Source organism: Canis lupus, chromosome 24 (genome assembly GCF_048164855.1).
Source record: "Canis lupus baileyi chromosome 24, mCanLup2.hap1, whole genome shotgun sequence".
NCBI classification, from domain to species: Eukaryota; Metazoa; Chordata; class Mammalia; order Carnivora; family Canidae; genus Canis; species Canis lupus.
The window spans coordinates 25949875-25971391 of NC_132861.1; the positions used below are offsets into that span (position 1 = coordinate 25949875).

General features: G+C 35.9%; 1 protein-coding gene across 11 annotated transcripts in view; it reads left to right on the forward strand.

The window, feature by feature from the left end:
* Positions 1 to 21517, forward strand: part of LOC140615899 (uncharacterized) — a 309775-nt gene that overhangs the window by 79512 nt on the left and 208746 nt on the right. The window contains exon 6 of one of the 11 annotated variants that reach the window (XM_072796003.1): positions 4989 to 10172. The exons of 9 other annotated variants lie outside the window; for them this stretch is intronic. In XM_072796003.1, the coding sequence (XP_072652104.1) occupies positions 4989 to 5142 (154 nt within the window). In that variant the 3' untranslated portion in view covers positions 5143 to 10172. Of the gene's footprint in view, positions 1 to 4988; positions 10173 to 13868; positions 18728 to 21517 lie in introns of those variants that run through there. One more of the 11 variants, XM_072796004.1, reaches the window with a different exon arrangement.

A 21517-nucleotide genomic window follows, 5' to 3' on the forward strand; every position in this document is an offset into this window, starting at 1 on the left:
TTTCTTGCCTAATTGTATATCTAGGACTTCTAGTACAATGTTGAATGGAAGTGGTGGGAGTGGGCATCTTGTATTTTTCCTGGTCTTAAAAAGGGCTTTTAACTTTTTACCGTTATTTTGTTAGCTGTGGGCTTGTCATGAATGGCCTTTACTATGTTGATGTACATGCCTTCTATAGCTAACTTGTTGAGATTTTTTTTATCATGAAAGGATGTTGAGTTTTGTCAAATGCTTTTTCTGCATCTATTGAGATGATTATATGATTTTATCCTTCATTTTGTTAATGTGGTGTATAAATTTAGTGATTTATGTATGTTTGAAACATTCCTGCATCTCAAGGATAAATCCTGCTTGATTATGGTGTACGATCCTCTTCATATGCTGTTGACTTTTGTTTGCTAGTATTTTGCTGAGAATTTTTCCATCTTTGCTCATCAGGGATATTGACCTATAATTTTTTTCCCTTATTGTTTCCTTGTCTGGTTTTGGCATCAGGATAATGTTGGCCTCATAAAATGAGTTTAGAAGCATTCCTTCCTTTTCAATTTTTTGGAAGAGTTTGATAAAGATGATTAATTCTTTAAATATTTGATAGAAGCCCCCAATGAAACCATCTTGTCCCGATCTTTTAGTTTTGGGGAAGTTCTCTATTACCAATTCAATATCCTTACTTGTTATTTGTCTGTTCATATTTCCTGTTTCTTCATGATGCAGCCTTGGTAAGTTGTATGTCCCTGGTAATTTATCTATTTCTTCTAAATTGTCCAAATTATTGGTATATAATTATTCATAGTAGTCTCTTGTGATTCATTGTGTTTTTGTGGTATCAGTTGTAATGTCTCTTCTTTCGTTTATAATTTCATTCATTTGATTCACCTTTTTTCTTAGTCTAGCTAAAGGTTTGTCAGTTTTGTCTTTTTACAGAACCAGCTCTTAGCTTTGTTGTTATTGTTCTCTAGCCTCTATTTCATTTATTTTTACTCTATGTTTTAGGCTTCCTTTTTTCCTTAGTCCCTTAATATGTAATCTTAGATTGATCTTAAGATTTTATTTTTATTTATTTATTTGAGAGACAGAGCAAGAGAGAGAGAAAGAGGGAGAAAGAGCAAGAGAGTGAGCATGAGCAGGGGGAGGGGCAGAGGTAGAGGGAGAAGCAGATTCTCTGCTGAGCAGGGAGCCCAATGTGGGACTAGATCCCAGGATGCTGGGATCATAACCTGAAATGAAGGCAGACACTTAACTGACTGAGCCACCCAGGTGCCCCTTAGATTGATCTTAGATTGCTTATTTGAGATCTTTTTTAAAAGTTGAGGCATAATTGATATGTAATATTGTATTAGTTTCAGATGTTCAATATAATAGTTCAATATTTGTATACACTGAAATGAGCACCATAGTAGGTCTGACTTCCCCATTATCATATAAAGTATATAATATGCAATACAGTATTGTTAAGTATAGTCACCATGCTGTACATGCAATCCCCAGGACTTATTTATTTATGACCTGAAGTTTGTATCTCTTGACTCCTCCTCTTTGCCCACCCCATAACCCTCCTGTCCTCTGACAGCCACCAATTTGTTTTGCATCTATAGGTTTTGTTTTGTTTTATTTTTTAGATTCCACATATAACTGAAATCATATGGTATTTGATATTTGCCTCTCTGTGTCTGACTTATTTCACTTGGCATAATACTCTCAAGGTCCATCCATGTTGTTACAAATGGCAAGATTTTATTCTTTTTTAAGGCTGAGTAGTATTCCATGGTATGTGTATATATATATATGCATATATATGATATATATGTGATATGATATATATGTGATATGTATATCACATATTCTTTACTCATTCATCCATCAATGGACAATTGTGTTATTTCCATATCCTGACTATTGTAAATAATGCTGCAATGAACTTGAGAGTGCATATATACTTCTTTGAATTAGTGTTTTTATTTTCTTTGGGTAAATACCCAGAAGTAGAATTACTGGGTCATATGGCTTTACAACTGAGATGGGTCTCTTGTAGACAGCATATAGATTGATCTTATTTTTGTTGTTGTTTTGTTTTTTATCCATATAATTGTGCCATGTGTTTCAATTTAGAATTTAGTCCATATACATTTAGAGAAATTATAAATTTATAGGTATATACTTATTGCCATTTTATTCATTGTTCTTTTCTTGTTTGTTGAGATAGACCTGTATTGCTATAAGCTTCTCTCTTAGAACTACTTTTGCTGCATCCCATAGATTTTGATGAGGTATTGAATAAAATTCTTTTTTGGATTTTTAAACTGTATTGCTTTAAACATTTCAAAATTTTAATTATTCATTGCTAGTGTATACAAATAAAATATTATAACCTGAAACCTTGTTAAATTGGCTCTAATAGTTATTTTTGTTTTTTGAAATTTCTGAGGGATTTTGTTTGCAAATAGAGGCAACTTTTCTTTTCCAGTTTGGAGACATTTTATTTCTTTTACTTGCCTTATTGAACTGGCTAAAATTTCCAGTATAATGCTGAATAGATATGGTAAGGAAGGCATCACTGCCTTTTTCCTAGTCTTAAGGAGAAAGCTTTCAAACTTTCTCCGTTAAGTATAATATTAACTGTAAGTTTTCTATAGTACTGTAAGTTTTCAAGTTGAGGAAGTTACCTCCGAGTCCTTCTTCGCTAAGAGTTCTTAGCAGATATGCTTATTTAATTTTTGTCAAATGCTCTTACTGAATTGTTGAGATGATCATATGATTTTTACTTTTTAGTCTGTTAATGTGGTAAATTACATTGATTTTTGAATGTTAAACCAAACCTTATTTTCTTTGAATGAACCCTTTTTGATCATGTTTTGTTATCTTTTTAATATATTATTGAATTTGATTTGCTAAAATGTTATTTAAAATTTTTGCATCTATGTGCATGTAGGATACTGGTTTATGGTTTTCTTTTGTTATAACATCTGTCTTGGTTTCATACCAGAAAACTTCTGGCCTCATGCAATAAGTTGGAAGGTATTACCTCCTATTCAATTCTGTGGAAAAGTTTGTGTAGAACGGATATCATTTTTTTCATAAGTTCTTGGTTAGATTCTCAAGTGAAACCATTTGATCCTGAAGCTTTTGTTTATTTGTTTGTGGGAAGTTTTAAATTACAAATTCAATTTATTTAATAGGCTATTTAGGTTAGTATTTATTCTTGAGTAAATTTGGGTAGTTTGCATCTTTATTTTTTTTTTAAGATTTTATTTTATTTTTATCTATTTATTTTAGATTTTATTTATTTATTCATGAAAGACACACACACACACACACACACACACACACACACACACACACACACACAGAGGCAGAGACACAGGCAGAGGGGGAAGCAGGCTTCCTGCAAGGAGCCCAAGGAGAGAGACTCCATCCCGTGTTTCCAGGATCCACCCTGGGCTGAAGGCAGCGCTAAACCGCTGAGCCACCCGGGCTGCCCTAGTTTGCATCTTTAAAGAAATATGTCCATTTCATCTAAATTGTCATATGTTGGCATAATGTTCTTAATATTTTCTTATTTTCCTTTAATATCTGTAGAATATATAGTGATGTCTCTACCATTCCTGATATTGGTGATTTCTGTGTTCCCCTTTCTTTCTCCTAATAGTTCAGCTAGCAATTTATCAATTTTATTTATCCTTTTAAAGAGACAGCTTTTGTTTTTATTAATCTTTTCATTGATTTCCTATATCTCATTCATTCAATTTCTAGTTTGATTTTTTTTATTATTTCATTTCTTCTAGCCTGGTATTTGTCTTTTTTTGTTTCTAGCTTCTATCTTTTTTTTTAAGATTTTTTTTTTAAAGTAATCTCTATACCCCATATGGAACTTGAACTCACAACCCCGAGATAGAGTTTCACACTATACTGACTGAGTCAGCCAGCCACTGCCCTAGTTTCTTAAGGTAGAAGTTGAGGTCGTCCATCTGAGGTCTTTGTTGTGTTATTTTAGTAGTTGCTTTGGTGATTGTAATAAATATCTCTAATTTATCACATTCTAACTTCTGGTAATTTTATTCTGCTTTACATACTGTATAAAACCCTTACCATAGCATACTCCCATTTTCCGCCCCCAGCCTTTCACTCATTATTGTTGTATATTTTATTTCTCTATATATCACAAAATCCACAATATGTTATTGCTGTATATAGTCAATTATCTTTAAAGATACTTAATAAGAAAAATGTTTTAAAAACATATAGTTGCTATTTTTCGTGCTCTTTGTTACTTTGTGTAGATTATAATTTCCATCTGATAGCATTTTTCTTCTGTATCATTTCTTGTATTTCAGCTGTGTTACTGATGAATTCTTTCAGCTTTTGTATATTTGAAAAATGTCTTTATTTTACTTTTGTTTTTAAAAGATATATTTGCCAGATAAAGGATTTGAGTTGATAGATTTTTTTTTTCATTTAGAACTTTAAGGATGTTTCTCTACTATCTTCTAGGTTGACTGTTTCTGATGTGAAGTCTGATGTCATCCTTATCTTAGTTTCTTTATGTAATTTTTTTAATGTAACCTTTTCATAGACAATATACAGAAAAATATACAGAATTGAGTATTACTTTGTATTTTTTAAATCTGATCTGATAATTACTGTCTTTAAGTCATGTTTGTAGGCCATTCACAGTTTAATGTGATTATTGATATGATGGGGTTTAAATCTTGGTATTTGTTTTCTATTTGTTCTATCTGTTCCTTATTTTGCTTTTCATCTTTTTTTAATGTTTTCTTTTGGATTAGTTGAATATTTTATTGTTCCATAGGACTTTTCTATCACAAAGATTGTAAGTGATTTGGTCACAACGTGTCTTGGTGTAGTTTTATTTATGATTCTTAGTCTTGGGTTTCATTGAACTTCTTGAATATGTAGCTTTACATATTTCATTAATATGTATTATACTACATATATATATTTTGAAGATTTTATTTATTTATTCATGACAGAGAGAGAGAGAGAGAGAGAGAGAAGCAGAGACACAAGCAGAGGGAGAAGCAGGCTCCATGCAGGGAGTCCAACGTGGGACTCGATCCCGGGTCTCCAGGATCACACACTGGGCGGAAGGCAGTGCCAAACCACTGGGCTACCAGGGCTGCCTGAATTATACTACATTTTAATATAGTCTGGCTATTATGTCTTCAAATATTTCCCCATCCCTTTCTTTTTGGGGAGCTCCAGTTACATGTCCATTAGACAATTTGAATTTGTCTTTAGCTCACTGAGACTCTGGTAGATCTTTTTAATTTTTGTGTGTTATTTTGGATAGTTTCTAAGTCTTCAAAGTAACATTTTCTTCTGCAGTGTTTAATCTGCTGTTAATCTCATGAGAGTATTTTTCTTTGGCATTGTAATTTTCATTTTTTAGATGTTTGACTTGGCCATCTTTTTATTTTTAATATTCCTCTTTAACATGTTCAGTCTTACTTCATGTTTCTTGAACATGTGGAATACAGTTTTAATAGCTGTTTAAATGTCCATTTTCATTAATTAAGAATAAGGCATACAGCATGATGGCTTGATTTACATATATAGTGAAATGATTACCACAGTAGGTTCAGCTAACAGCCATCTTCTCAAAGACCCAATTAAAAGAAAAAAAAAAAGAAAAAAAAAGAAAAAAAATGTTTTAATGATGAGAACTCTTAGAATTTACTATAATTTTCAACAATTTTCCTGTGTATCACAGAGCAGGATTAGCTCTAGTCATCATATTGTACATTATATCTGTATACTTATTTGTCATATAACTGGAAGTTTGTACCTTTTGACTACCTTCCTCTAATTTCCTCTTTTCCTACCTTCCATAGTAAACACAAATCTGATCACTTTTTCTGTTGTTGTTTCTTAAAGAATTTCAGTGAGATCATAGTATTAGTTTTCCTGTCTGCCTGACTTCACTTAGCAAAATGCTTTCAAGTTCCATCCATGTGTTGCAAATGGTAGGAATTCCTCATTTTTAATGGCTGAATAATATTCCGTTGCACAAATGGAATGTAGCTTTTTTCTCCATTGTCCATCAATGGACACTTAGGTTGTTTCCATGTTGTAGCTATTGTAAATAATGCTTTTATGAACATGATATCTTTTTGAGTTAGTGTTTTTGTTTCTTTTTTAAGTATATCCAGAGACAGAATTGCTGGATCATATGATAGTTTTATTTTTAATTTTTTGAGGAAACTTCATACTATCTTCTACATCAAATTACATCCCCATCAAGAGTGCACCAGGATTCCCTTTTCAACATTTGCTCCCTGTGTCTCTATGTCACATTTTGATAATTCTCACAATATTTCAAACTTTTTCATTATCATTCTACTTATGGTGGTCTATAATTGGCGATCTTTGATGTTACTATTGTAATTGCTTTGAGGCACCACAAACTCCACTTGTATTATATGGCAAACTTAATCAGTAAATATTGTGTGTGTTCTGAATTCTCCACCAATTGGCTGTTCCCTGGGTCTCTCCCTCTCCTCAGATCTCCCTATGTCCTGAGACACAACAATATTGAAGTCAGGCCAATTGCTAACCTTACAATGGTCTCTATCTATGTGTTCAAATAAGGCAATCGATATGGCAAACTTCATTGTGTTAAGAAATTGCCACAGCCACCCCAACTTTCAGGAATCACCACCCTGGTAAATCAGCAGCCATTAACATCAAGGCAAAACTCTCCACCAAGATTATAACTTGTTGAAAGCTCAGATGATGGTTAGCATTTTTAGCAATAAAGTATTTTTTTAAAAGATTTCATTCATTTATTTTACAGAGAGAGAGAGAGAGAGAGCACAAGCAGGGGGAGCAGCAGGGAGCCTAATGTAGGGCTCCATCCCAGGACCCTAGGATCATGCCTTGAGCTAAAGGCAGATGCTTAACTGACTGAGCCACCCAGGTGCTCCAGCAATGCAGTATTTTTAAATTAACGTATATATATTGTTTTTCTAGGTATAATACTATCGCACACTTACAGTATATCATAAAAATATTTTTACATGCAGTGGAAAACCAAAAAATTTGTTTGACTTGTTTTATTGTGATACTCACTTTATTGTGGTGATCTGGAACTGAATTTGCAATATCTCTGAGTTATGCCTGTGTATATGAGCTTTAGAGATGGCCATCTTTTAAGAAACTCTTGTGTGCTTTATTATACATGTAGGTTACAAGTGATTATATTTTTTGTTTAGACTCATGGTTGATGTTAAGCATCTGAGACACTCTTGTTCTTTAGGATACAGCTAGGCTAAATTCTCATCTGTATTTTATTTTGCCCATGATGTAAAATAAATAATAAAAGCAGGTAAAAATAGACAACAATAGCAGCACTCACAAGGGAATGAAGTCATCCCAAGGCCAAATGCACCTTGAAATTTATTTATGGATATCAAAGAGAAAGTCTCTATCCTATAAATTTGCTTTAGTAAATACCCATTCAAAGGAGTACATGCACCCTGATGTTTATAACAGCATTATCAACAATAGCCAAATTATGGAAAGAGCCCAAATATCCATTGACTGATAAATGGGTAAAGAACAAGTTATATATATATAACTTGTATATATATATATATATATATGTATATATATATATATATATATATCTCAGTCATTAAAAAGAATGAAATCTTGCCATTTGCAACAATATGGATGGAGCTGGAGTGTATTATGTTAAGTGAAAAAAGTCAGAGAAAGGCAAATACCATATAATTTCACTTATGTGTAGAATTTAAGAAACAAAATGAACATATGAGAGGGGAAAAAAGAGAGGAGGAGGGAAGCAATTATGAGAGCCCCTTAAATATAGAGAACAAACAGGGTTGACGGATGGAGGTGGGTGAGGGATGGGATAGATGGGTGATGGGTGTTAAGGAGGACACTTGTTATAGTGAGCATGGGGTGTTGTATGTAAGTGATGAACCACTGAAATCCACTCTTGAAACTAATATTGAACTGTATGTCAACTAACTAGAATTTAAATAAAAAGAAATAAATAAAAAATAAAAAATAAAAAATATAAATTTGCTTTAGTGATAGTATGGGATTTATATACAGGTCATATAAGATGAAAAGTGCTAAAATAGAAAAATCTTCTTCCTAAAATCTGTTTTGTATTCCCTGACTTTTATATTTCCATTAATAGCATGATTATTTTTATAGCTACCTACATAGGTTCAAAGCCTTGGAATAATGTTTTATTCATTTCCTTCTATACTTTAATCAATCACCTATTATAGCTGCCTTTCACTGAGCATCTAATATTGGCCGAAAAACATTGTTATCATCTAAATTTCACAATGTCTTATAAAGTAGATATTATTATTTCTATTTTCCCAATGAGAAAAAAGACACTTAAAGAAGTTAAACTGGTGACTCTGTGTCATCGAGTTTATAAAGAAAAGAGTCAGGATTCATGGCCAGGTTTATTGGTCTCCTGAGCCCATTTTTTTTCTATTGGAGTAGGCTAGCTCTCTCAAGGGATGGTAGTATTTTCTAGGGATTTTTTCTTCCTGAAAAATTATTTTATTATTAAATTATTAAAAATAATAATAATTATTATTTTTCAGTTTCAGAGACAAAGATTAGTTTTAATCCTTGGTTCACAACATTTTCATCATCAGTTCATTCATGGCCACCTTTTATTTATTTGTTTGTTCTTCTGCTTTGAAATAGTAATGATGATAATAATGAAGTGAACTACCACCCAACATGAAAGAGAGGAACTTGACAATAACTTGCATCCACTCATTGGTACTTTTATTAATATTCTGCCACTACACGACTTAAAAATCTAGATATCTCACCTTTGAGCTACTTAAATTGCCTCATAATTGACTCATATCCAATTTTTAAAAAAGATCTATTCATTTTGAAGATAGAGAACAAAGAGCATAAACGCCAGCAGGGGGAGGGGTAGAAGGAGAAGGAGAAAGAGAATCGCAAGCAGAGTCTCTGCTGAGTGTGGAGCCCAACCAGGGCTCAATCTCACAACTCTGATATCATGACCCGAGCTGAAATGAAAAGCTGGATGTGTAACTGACTGAGCCACCCATGCACCCTGACTCATCTAATTTTTTCCCTTCAATCCATTTTAAACATCTCTTGATATTTGATTGATATTATTAAAATACAACTCTCTTGACATTAACATCTTGTTCAAATCTTTTACTCTTAACCCTGGATTTCTTAGCTGGCCTTTGGAGACCTCTAAGATTTGACTTCAGCCTACCCTCTAGTTATATCTCATAGTACTTTTGTACACTGTATGCTCTAGACAAATCAAAGTGTTACGCTTCCCAGACAGTCCTGCCATGTTTTTATCCTTAGGTCTTCAAGCTGTTCTCTTTGCTGGTAAGCCAAACTCTGATCATTTATTCATGTCTTTCATAAAGTTTTCCTTGATTCTCCCAAATAGAAGTAAATACTGAACTACATGAATCATTCACATACTTGTGTCTATTGCATCACCTGCAAACTCCTGCTACAACAACTTGTATTCTTGTTTTATTTCAATTAATAGATCGTAAGCTTTTAAGGGATGGGTACTATTTTAAATTATTTTTGTAGGGAAGCGTGGATGGCTCAGTGGTTGAGCATCTGCCTTTGGCCCAGGGCATGATCCTGGGGTCCTGGGATTGAGTCCTGCATCAGGCTCACCTCAGGGAGCCTGCTTCTTCTTTTGCCTATGTTTCTGGCTCTCTCTCTGTGTCTCTCATGAATAAATAAATAAAATCTTAAAAAATTATTTTTTATATTTCTCATCAGCACAGTCATTTACTTAGGTTTTCCCTTACTTGTGAGAAGGATGGATGTCCATTAACCTCAGGGGTTCAGCAACAACGAATTACTTCTGTCTTTCATTCTCAAAGCCTTTTTTTCTTTTTCTTTTCATGACTCACTCCTTTCCTTATCTTTGCATTGAATATATGGGTGGTGGTGGAAGTTTAGTGGGGGTGGGAGGAGTAGAGATAAGGGAAAGAGGAAAGGAAGTACCCAATAATTACAGCTATATCATAGTCTCTAAGAGATGGGTCTACAGGGAAGTGATGTAAGCACTTTGATAGGTAAGAATATAACAAAGCACTTATTTCAAAGGTAAAGAGTGGTTGGGTTGGAAATTAGATCAAGAAAAACAAGGTGGGAGGGGATTCAATTTCATATCATGCCTCATGCTATTTCTGGAGCATCCTAGTTGATTAGTCATTCTTACTACATTAAATAATAATACCGTGTCCTTGAATAGCATGTTTTAATGTACTTCATATTACCCTTATTTTAAAGATGAGAAAAAAAAAGATGAGGAAAGTAGATTGATGCAATTTCTTTATTTTATTTTACTTATTTTCTTTAATTATTTTATTTACTGTTTTGTAAGTTGGTAGTACTTTTCCCCTAGCCTAAAAGAATGTAGGGACTTTTGAGAGGCAGGAGCAGAATGCTATCTCTAAATGTGTCTGAACTGGAACATTGGTGGAGGGAACTCTCCCCCTGTTTGATGTGGTGCTGAAACCAAACACTTTCATGCACTGAAATGCAGTTCCTTAACATTTATTTCATAATATGTTTTCTTGCTTCTTTCAGGGCTCCAAATGCCACTGCTCTTTTGGTGCTCTTGGCTTCCTGGGCTGCAGTTGGGGGCAGGGTCCTTCTCTTGCCAGTCTCACTGTTCAGAGCACCCAGGCAGTGACAGACAAATAATGCCTATTCAATCGTGTGAGTTCTAGTTTTCTTAGTTCTATTTCAGTTAAGTTGCAAAGAAGGACCAGTTCTTTCACACCTTTATTCCTGAGAAAATGCCATTAATGAAAACACTGTAGAGTCATAATTCCATTTGCTCTCCAATAATTTGTACATTGTGTGACCTACCACATGCTGCTTTTGCAGATTTACACCTTCAGTGGAAACTTGCTGGATAAAGCCCTTAGGAAAGAGGGAGGGAAGGAGAGAGGGGGAGGAGGGATGGAGGGAGCAAGGGAGGGTGTAAGAGAGAAAGGGTGGAGGAGAGAGAGAGAGAGAGAGAAATAGAAAGAGACAGACAGAGAGAGAGAGAACTTTATTTTTAGCAGGACTCCTAAATCAAGGCAGACAGGAAACCATTGCAAATGTACATGACGTTGATGTGTAGGTGACGAGTCCTGTCAATGTTACTAAGTTGTTCAGAGTTTCAGTGGCATTTCTTTTAAAATACAACCTACGGATTGAATGTACTTATGAGAAATTCCAGAAGAAATGTTATTTCCAATGAGTTTTTTTGTTGTGGTGGTGATGAGGGGTGTGTGTTATTGATCTTCTAATAGAAATAATGACTTTAAACCAGGTTTTCTAAGAAAATTAATGACTGCCCCAAGTTAATGGCCTTCAGCCAATCTCCCAGTCAGCCATTAATCCCCAGGAAATGCCCTGGGCCTTGATCATTATTGCGTCAATAATACAAAAGTGGGTAGAGTTCTCTTGTCAGAAGGGAGGCATACATTGACCATGTTGTCTCTTAGACTCCTTTTATGGTAGTAAGAATAACCTATTAGGGAGGAAAACTAATAATTTTGTTACCAATGCAAATGGATAGTCTTGTTTAAACAAAATTATTAAATAAAATATTAAACAACTTGAGCTCTGTATGTTTGAATAAGAAGTAATGAAGGACTCCAAGGTCAGAATTCTTAGACAGCTGTAGTTAGAGCCATGAGTGACATAAAATATAGAGTCAAATATTGAATTGAGAATAATGCAATTACTGTCATATTAGATATTTCAAGTTAAAATCAGGGTTAAAGTAACACATAATTGACTCCTTTAATGGTTGCAAACAAAAGATGGTACTGAAATTGACTTAAAATTAGGACCTTATATTCTAAAAATATCTTGAGGACTACATTTTACAAGTTTTCAAGTAAATATGGTGGATAGGGATATTTCCCTTATCTTAAAATATCAAAGGACTTTCATAGTCCTTTTTGTGGCTTATTTTGCATTCCAGGATCTTCAAGAAGGCAAATAGTAAAATGAAAAACATGTGTGGGAAATTAGTAGAGCAGTTGCCCTTGACTGCCAAAGGAGATGCTACTGAGGTAAAAAGGCCTTCGAGGGGATTTTCCTGTTTTGAACAGAGATGGTCATGCATATTGTCATCTCATGTCCCAAATTTAGGTGTAGAACTTTACATGAAGTTTCTCAATAAACATTTCCAGAATAAACAAATGTACTTTAAATGGCTTAAAATTTTGTCAGTTATAAACAAAAACAAAAACAAAAATAAAAAAACTTTGTCAGTTATACGTCGGTAAACTTGGGAAAAAAATAAAATAAAAAAAATGCCACTCCTTGCCCTGAGTTTTTTGTAAATTTGGGAGATTAGCTCTTTTTAATTTTTTAAAAAAGTTTATTTATTTATTTATTTATCTATCTATCTATCTATCTATCTATCTATCTATCTATCTATCTATCTATTTATTTATTTTAGTAACCTCTATGCCCAACATGGGGCTCAAATTTATGACACCAAGAGTCACATGCTCTTCTGAGTGAGCCAGCCAGGGCCCCAGATTAGCTCTTTATCTTTGATATATGTTGTGTGTGTTCTCACCTAGATTGGAATTTATCTTTTTTCTCTTGCATTTTTTCTTTTTCCAAACGACTATCCATTTGTTACTACACTATTTATGAAGAAAGTCCATCTTGTCATCACAGGTGTGAAATGCTATCTCAATTATATTCTAAATTTCCATATGTAGTTGTATTTATTTTTAAACTTTCCTATCTGTTGTATTAGTCTGGCTGTATATTCCTATGTCATGTTTTGATACATAGGAGAGCTCATTACTTCCCCTTTGGCTTTTCTTTTATTTTGTTGCACTAGCCAGTAAGTTTGATATTGTGTTAAATAGTTAAATAGAGAACAAATTCTCCCAACACAGGAATGAATCAGCAACAAGTTCCTTCCTAGAACCTCCATAAAAGAAAAGAGCCTGCAGACACCTTGATTTTAGTTCAGTGAGACCCATATTTGGATTTCTGTAGGCATTTTTGCCTTATTCTAGATCTTAGTGGAAATCTTCTAGTGTTTACCTAAAAAATAATATGCTGGCTTTAGGATTGAGGTAAATTTATTTCATCAATTCAAAGAAAACTCTATGGCTTTCTATTTTACAAGATGTTTAATCAGAAATGAATTTTGAATTTAGTTGCATTTTTTTCAGTGTCCTTGTCATTAGTCAAGTAATATTTAAAAATATTTTAAGAGGGTGATCATAGTAATGGATTTCTTAATGTTGAATAACTGTGGCATTCACGTAATAAATTGGTCATGAATGTATTAATTTTTAATGTGCTGTTGGATTCTATCGCCCAATATTTTGTTTAAGATTTTTTTGCCTCAATATTCTACAGTAAGATTGGTTTCTGTTTTTCTTTACTATGCTATTTTATCAGGTTTATGTATTGATACTTTTTTTGTAATAACATTTTTGGAAATAGATCCTATGTTTCGAAAACTTTCTGTAGCTTTGGATCATCTAGTCTTTGAAAGTTTGGCTGAACTCCCCTGCACATGGTAATGTTTGAGGACAAGTTCTCCATTTCTTCTTTGAAATTTAATCCAAAAAAATTTTTTTTTAAATATAAGAAATCTGTATTTGGATCTGTGATAGGAGAACAATGGCCTCCCAAAATATCCATGCCCTAATCCCCAGAACATGTGATTATGTTATGTTGCATGGAAGAAGAAACTTTGTAGATATGATTAAGGGTAGGGACCTCTAGATGGGGAGGTTATCCTGAAATGCTTAACCTTTTGAGAATTTAAAAGTGATAACTTTTTCTTGCTGGATCAGAGAGACACACAGTGAGAGAAGCTCAATCTGCATCACTGCTGCTGGCTTTGAAGATGGAGGAAGGGACCATGAGCAAGGAATATGGGTGGTTTCTGGAAGCAGTGAATAAGCCTTTAACTGACAGCCAGTAAGAAAACAGGGACCTTGGTCATACACCTACAAAGAAACAAATTCTCCCAACACAGGAATGAGCCAGCAACAGTTCCTTCCTAGAACCTCCATAAAAGGAAAGAGCCTGCGGACACCTTGATTTTAGTTCAATGAGATCCATATTTGGATTTCTGACCTAAGAACTGTAAGATAATAAATATGCGGTGTTTTAAGCTACTACATTTGTGGTAACTTTTTATGGCAGCAACAGAAAATGAATCCTTATCTGGATAGAGAAAGTTAAATTTGATAAATGTGTTTTATACAAAATTGTGTTAGTTAGGTGTTCACATTTATTTTCATAGAATTACACAGTATGGACCCATGATTTTCAAAATTTTATCAGTGTATCTCTCCTTTGTTATTTATTATTTTGTGTAGTACTATCTTTTTTCTTTTTTGGGGGGTGGTTGGCAGAGCCACTTGAGGCTTTATTTGGGAAAAAGCAGTTTTAGCTGTGGGGCATGGGCAAGAGGGTGTACCCAGGGCAGCAGACTCCCTGCCAAGGGTAGGCTGAGGGCTGAGGCTGATCCTCAGGTGGGGTTCCTGTTCCCGATGCTCCCTTGGCCAGATCCTTCCCCCAGAAGCTCTATGGTAATCACAGGAGTGAGGAAGTTGGGAGGGACCACAGTGGCTATTCACGTGGACAGGACATCAGGCAACTTGGACACCAGCTTCTCATTGCGGGTCTCGATCATCTTCACAACCACAACATTGGAGGAGCTGACACAGCTAAAGGAATTAGAGCCCCCACTAGAGCTGAAGCTGGACTGGAAGGAGCTCAGGCCATAGTTGAGGTCAGGCTCATGAGGACTCTGGAGGTCAATCTCAGCCTATCTGAGTAGCAGCTGTTGATCTAAGTATGGAAATTCATATTCTGCATCCCAGACTCCAACTGGCTCTTTTCACCCTCCAGAAGCTTGCAGTAGGTGGCGATCTCAATGTGCAAGGCCAGCTTGATATTCATGAGGTACTCGTGCCACTGCCGTGCCATATTTGCTTGGCTCATTGCAGGGCAGCCTCTTGCTTGGACACCTTGGCATTGGTGTCCTTAACAGCCACCTCCTAGCGCTGCTCAGTATCAGCAATGCCCAGCTTCAGCAGAGCCCTCTGGCCTTTGAGGCCCTTGATCTTGGCCTAATATCTGCTGATCTTCTGGTTCATCTCCATCTTCCTGATACCAAGGTCATCCCCATGCTTCCCAGCCAATGCCTGCAGCTCCATGTACTTGATCTGGTACATGGTCTTGGCCTCATCCCAGTTGCAGTTGGTGTGTCCTTGACCTTGGCCATGATGCCCATCCAGGTCTAGGGAGTGGCTGATGTACATAGACAGCACCATGGAGGTGTCCAACATGTGAGACTGCAGTTCATAGACCTCCTCTTCATAAGCTGCCTTAAGAAGCTATCTTTGTCAGCTCTTCCACGTGGAACTCCAGCTCTACTAGAGTTCATGTAAGCTTCATCCACATCCTTCTTGATGAGGACAAATTGATTCTGTATGTGTGCACGTTCTTTGATGCCCTCCTTTTACTTATTTTTGAAGTCCTCCTCCCACTCTTGCCTGGTGCCATCTCTAGCTTCTGCTTTTCCTGGCCCAATCTGTTCAGCTGCTGCCGAAGGTTGTACATGTATCTTTAGAATCCATGTTGTTCTGAGCTGTTTTCTGCTGCTGTAGGAGGCTGTATTTGGTCTGCAGAATTTTGTTCTGCTGCTCCAGGTGCCTTGCCTTGATGATGGAGGGCCTTGATCTGCTCCTTCTCCTGTGTGTGCACAGCCTGGATGTTGGGGTCTGCCTCTGACTTAAGGGGGCTCAGCAGGTTCTGATTCACTGAGATAGCCATGATGCCCCTCATCCCTGTAGCCCCTCTCTAGCCCTGACCATACTTATGCTGGTGCCCATACCTCCCCCCCCAGGAGATGGCTAAGGTGCTGATGCAGGCTCCAGATGCTCTGGTGTGGGAGTGGCTGCTAAAGCCCCAGGGGTGGGAAGTGAGCCCCATATAGGACTTCTGGGTCACCCTGATGGATATGGTGGAGGCTGGAGTGGAGGGGTGGAGACTAAACTGGGCAGAGGTGGAGAGGAAGTCAAGAAGCTACTTCTAGGTGGGGATCTCTTTTCTTTGATTAATTTAGATAAGTTTTTGTTTTGGGCTACTATGAAGTCATCTGAAACAGCAGTCTTGGATGAAAGGCAAAGGGCCCTATCTTTGTGTGGCCTTCGCCACGAGGCTGGCCTCATTCTCAGTGAGAGGACTGGGCCATTCTTATCTCCTGCTACAGAAATATCTTACAGAAATATCTTATAATTCTCTTGAACTAGTCTCTCCCAAGGGTGGCTAAACTTGGCAGGGAAAAGCCAATTCTCACCAATATTTTGATAGTTTTTTCCCCAGGTGGTCTCTCTCAGAGGCTCTCTCTCATATGATTTGTATTGTAAGATATTCTAGTCTGCAGCTAATCAAAAGGCACAGTTAGTCACGGAATCTACCATGGCATAACAAGGATCACCAACTTTCCAGCCTGCGGTACCTATTTTCTTGCTGATCACCAACTGACCACAACATCAGTATATCATATTTTATGTTTTGTTAAGGTAGCTCCATGTCTAGGTACCAGACTCTGTAGTTGTATGTTATTTGTTAACAATATAACAAGATAACCCCGACTTTGAAAAAATAAAAGTGTATTTGTCTCTCTTATATTTAATTCAAGCATAAGCAGTCCGGGGTTATGATATGACAACTTTGTTATCTTTTCTTGCTCCCTTGGACTTGTTCTCGTCTGTGTGGCTGCATATCGCTTGTACTACTACTTCCAGGTTCCAGGTCTAAGGATGGCACACTTCACTGCTGCGTATATTCGGCTGACAAAACTTGGGTCCATTCCTGCCTTCCTACTGTAAGAGAGAATACAGTGTTTATTCTCAGTGCCAGATTGTCCACATGAAGCACAAAGATAATCTCCCAACAGCAAAGGGGGATAATGTATAGGGAGGCTCATTAGTGGCATATGCCACATCTTTCTTTTTCTCATGATTTTTCCGCCATTTTTTCCTTTAAAAAGTAAAGATTTTTAAAAAATTTTGAAGCTCAAAAATGTTCCTTATAGTATTTATATTGAGAGAAATAAAGCTAGTATGTTCTTTCTATAGTGTTTAGGTTTTTTTTGTCTCCAATGAAAAGAGTTCTTTCATGATATATTTTATGTATAATAGTAATCACTATTTAAAAAAAAATCAGCCAAGAATATAATCCAAGATTTTTGCACTTTGAGGAAAAATACCATCCATGTTAATGGCTACTGTTTCTTGTTCATTTTTTACACAGATACTCGTTTTCCCAAAGATTTTATCCAAAGATGATAATATAATAATTCTGTTTTTACTTTATAAGGTTTTAAGAAATGCAGTTTTCTTTTTTGTTCATTGTCTCTTCTCCCACCAACTGACTAACCCTAGATATCAGTGTTACTAACTTGGTATGTGTCTTGATTTATTTAACTTATGGTCATGTGATTGTATTTGTATGCATATTTACATATATTCACACACATTTATAGTTGTACATATATTCAAATATTTTTGGCATTGTTTGATTCAGAAAAGTGAGATAATATATATATTTCTCTTCCTCTTACTTTTCTCACTTAACAGCATAGTGTGGAAAACTTTTTGGTCATAGATTGATAAAATTCCTTGTAATTGCTGCGTGTTATCTCAGGGTATGGTTTTACTGCAACTTATTAAGAATTCTTATCCATTAGTAGACATTCAATTTTTTCCTCACTTTCTGTTCCTACCCTAAAAAACCTGCATTAACTATCCCTATCTACTTGTATTTTATTTCTATAGTATAGCTTACTGGTAACAGAGATGTTGATTTGAAGGATGTATATACTTTATATTTTAGCAGGTATTACCAGACTGCTTTTCCAAAAGGCTTTGACAGTTCATCATTCCTCCAGTATACTTTCCTATGTCACCATCAGCAATAGGCGTACCACTGTTTTAAATCTTACCAATATCAACGTGTTACTTATTGTTACCTTAAATTTTCATTTTCTAATCACTGAGATTGTGCACATATATTATATTTATTGTGTATATTGTGTATGTATTAATTTAATTAAAGGGGAGACACAAATTTATTTTAGATTGCTCTTAGAAATTCAAAGTGCATGACTGCTGTAGCTGTATGTAATTGACGTACATATTATGGATGTCAAAATCAAATACGTGCATTTGATTGTAGTAGATAATTTTCCCCTAACAGTATTATGTTTCTCTTAAATCTTTAGGAGTCTGTAGGCTGCTATATAAAGGGTCTGAGTGCTAGGTGAATTTTTTTAATGTAAAGATATACAAAATTGTAGCTACTTGTTTCTATGTGATAGAGACTGAAACTGTGAAATAAATTCGGTTGTTCTTGTGGCATTTTAAACAAGCAAAAAAGTTAAACTGTCTATAAAGAAACTGCATTTATAAGTTTTATTATTAAATCCACCACTGCTTTGCTGTCTAATAAAATGGAAAATGTGTGCTTTTATAGGTTTATAAAAAGGCAAGCTATAGTTTCATGAAAAATATCTTGCACCGATTGAATACAGGTGGCTACTTGTTTAGACTTTGAAGATGTAAAGACTTAGTATAGATGTCTGAAAAAGGTAATATGGCACAATAAAAAAAATCTTCCTTTCTTTGCTCATCAATCCTTTGGGTATTCCATGTCAAATAAACGCTACAACAATTTATAGTAAAAGTACACAGTGGAAGTGCCAACGTTAACACTCCTTAGGACTGGATACCTGCCAGATTTTTCACACCAATATTTAATGTGAACTAAAATGTCTTTTCCATTGGAAGTGTGAGAAGGAGCTTGCTTTCCTATATTTGGCAACACGCTTATGTGAAGTATAAAGTCAAATGCCCGTGATGTTCTCTTTATTTCAACCATGATAAATTGTGTTCATTTGTTTAAGTGCATGTGGCAGCTTTAGTGTTCCAACTATAAATTTTGGTTAACTTCTATTGACATGCTGTATTAAACTTAAGAAAAACAAATTACACTTCACCCGTTTTAATTGACTAAATGTGTCAAAAACACAGTAAGTATAACACAAAAGGTCAGAGCCTTAGTCTACACTGTAATGGGTGTCATGGCAGGGATCCAACTTTTCTTGTACATTTCATTTTTCATGAAGTTTTAGGACAAGGCATACGTTTAACATTCACTTCCACTTCTCATTTGTACTTCAAAGTTTATCATAGGCTGTGTGACTACCAAGAACACTTTTCTCTTGTGCTATTTAAAGTTCTCTTCACATTGACGTGTGTGCCCAGAGAATACTGATGTTCTCCTGTAAACAAGGCGTTGAGAATGGACTTTGACATCCTGAGGGACACGATGCTGATTTATAGCATGCCCATAGAACATTGAAACACTCCCTGGAAAAAAACTTGGTTTACATATCTAGTCCCTGCCTCCATGACTGAAAAAGCAACCATGTGGTTAGGTGCCAGCTTAAACATGGCATACTGGATTCCCTTAGGATCTGATGAAAGTTACCAGTTTTAATTCTTTTGCTCTAATGTCCGATCGTTTATATAAGTCTTTATTCCTTCAGTAATTTATTAGCTTCATGCCTGATGATAAAATAATATTAATTAAACTCTCTCTTACCTGCTGACATCAACCTCTCTTTTTTTCTAGTTGCCCCTTGGTGTGGTATCTTTTCATCTCCTGTCTCAAAATTAGCTCTTTTTCAGGGGTTCAAATGTTAGTTTTCAGTGTAAATTTGTGTCTGGAAAAGCTCAAAATGGGGCAGGTGTTTGCAAAGTGTTACATTTCATATTGGAGAAAACAGGAATTCTGAATCTTAAAGTTTATTCCATTTTTATCACTATTTGTAAGAATCTCATTCCTTAGTACATGCTTTACCACCAAGAAATCACAAGTTTTATGTCGGCAATAATAGGATACTGTCTATTTGTTCTACTCTGATCCGTTTAGGGTGGAAAAAATAGCAGTCATCCTTATCCAAGAAGCTCAGATGACGCCTAATAAAGGATTTCAATTCTCCTTAAAAAAAGGAGGAGATAATTCCCTTCCCATAACCCAGGAGATCACTATTATCCTAAAGATTCCCTGAGAGTGAGTCTGGTTCTAAATTACAGTCAGCAAACTTTCTGTGAAGGGCCAGAGAGGAAAACTTTAAAGCCTTGAAGCCCATATGGTCCATGCCAGAACTACTCAATCCTGCCATCCACAGCATAGCCATTGGTATTATGTAAATGAATGAATGTAGCTGTGTTCTAATAAATATTTATGGACAAGGAAATTTGAATATCATATAAATTTCATGTGTCACGAAATAGTCTTCTTACTTTTTCCCAACCATTTAAGAATGTAAACACCATTTTTAGCTTTGGGGCTGTGCAAAAACAGTTGGCAGGTTGGATCTGGCTTGAGGGTCCTTGCATGCCAATCCTTGCTCTAATCTAATATTAATTTCTAAAAGGCCCAAGAAAATTGAAAGGAAGTTTTTTTCTTTTAGAGAGAGTGAGAGTGAGAGAGCATGTGTGTTGGGGTGTGGGTGGGTTGGGGCAGAGGGAAAAGAAGAGAATCTCAAGCAGTCCTGCTGAGCACAGAGCCTGGTGTGGGGCTTTCATCCCCTGAGATTATGACTTGAAATCAATAGCCAGTGGCTTAACTGACTCAGCCACCCAGGTGCCCCAGGAAGTTTTCTTTTAAATTTTTTTTTTAAATTTTTTTATTTATTTATGATAGTCACACAGAGAGAGAGAGACAGAGACACAGGCAGAGGGAGAAGCAGGCTCCATGCACCGGGAGCCCGACGTGGGATTCGATCCGGGTCTCCAGGATCGCGCCCTGGGCCAAAGGCAGGCGCCAAACCGCTGCGCCACCCAGGGATCCCGGAAGTTTTCTTTTAAAATAATGTTGCTTTAGTCTTCTTTCACATGCAGCATTCTCTTTCATACAAGGATAGTTTCCCTCCCTTCCCTCATTTTTTTGTTCAGATGATAAATATACTGGTATTTTGGAGTTCAGTCTAATGGGAATTAGATGTAGCAAGTGCTGTTGATGTCTTGTCAGTATCTGCTCAGTACCCACCATTCTCCTGCTCATCTACTCTGTTGCTTTGTGCAGCAGGCATGTGAGATTCCATAGGAGATCTTCTCTGACCACTGGAGTACAATTGGCCTATTGGTAGGGCAAGCTGGCAGTGCTGAGGCGTTTAGGATCCTTGGGAGTAGCTCTTTGCCAGTGTCTGATAGAATTGGAGGGTAAACAAAAAAACAAAATAAAAAAACAGAATTGGAGGGTAAACATCCCTAGCTTGGGATATCTCTGAGGCATATTCTACATGGTCCCTCTGGGTTCTTCAGTGGGATTGGAGCTCCAGTTGTTAACAGCTGTAACCTGCTTGAATATATACTCTTTATTGGCCTCCTTCCTCTCTCTATTTCAATTCCCTACT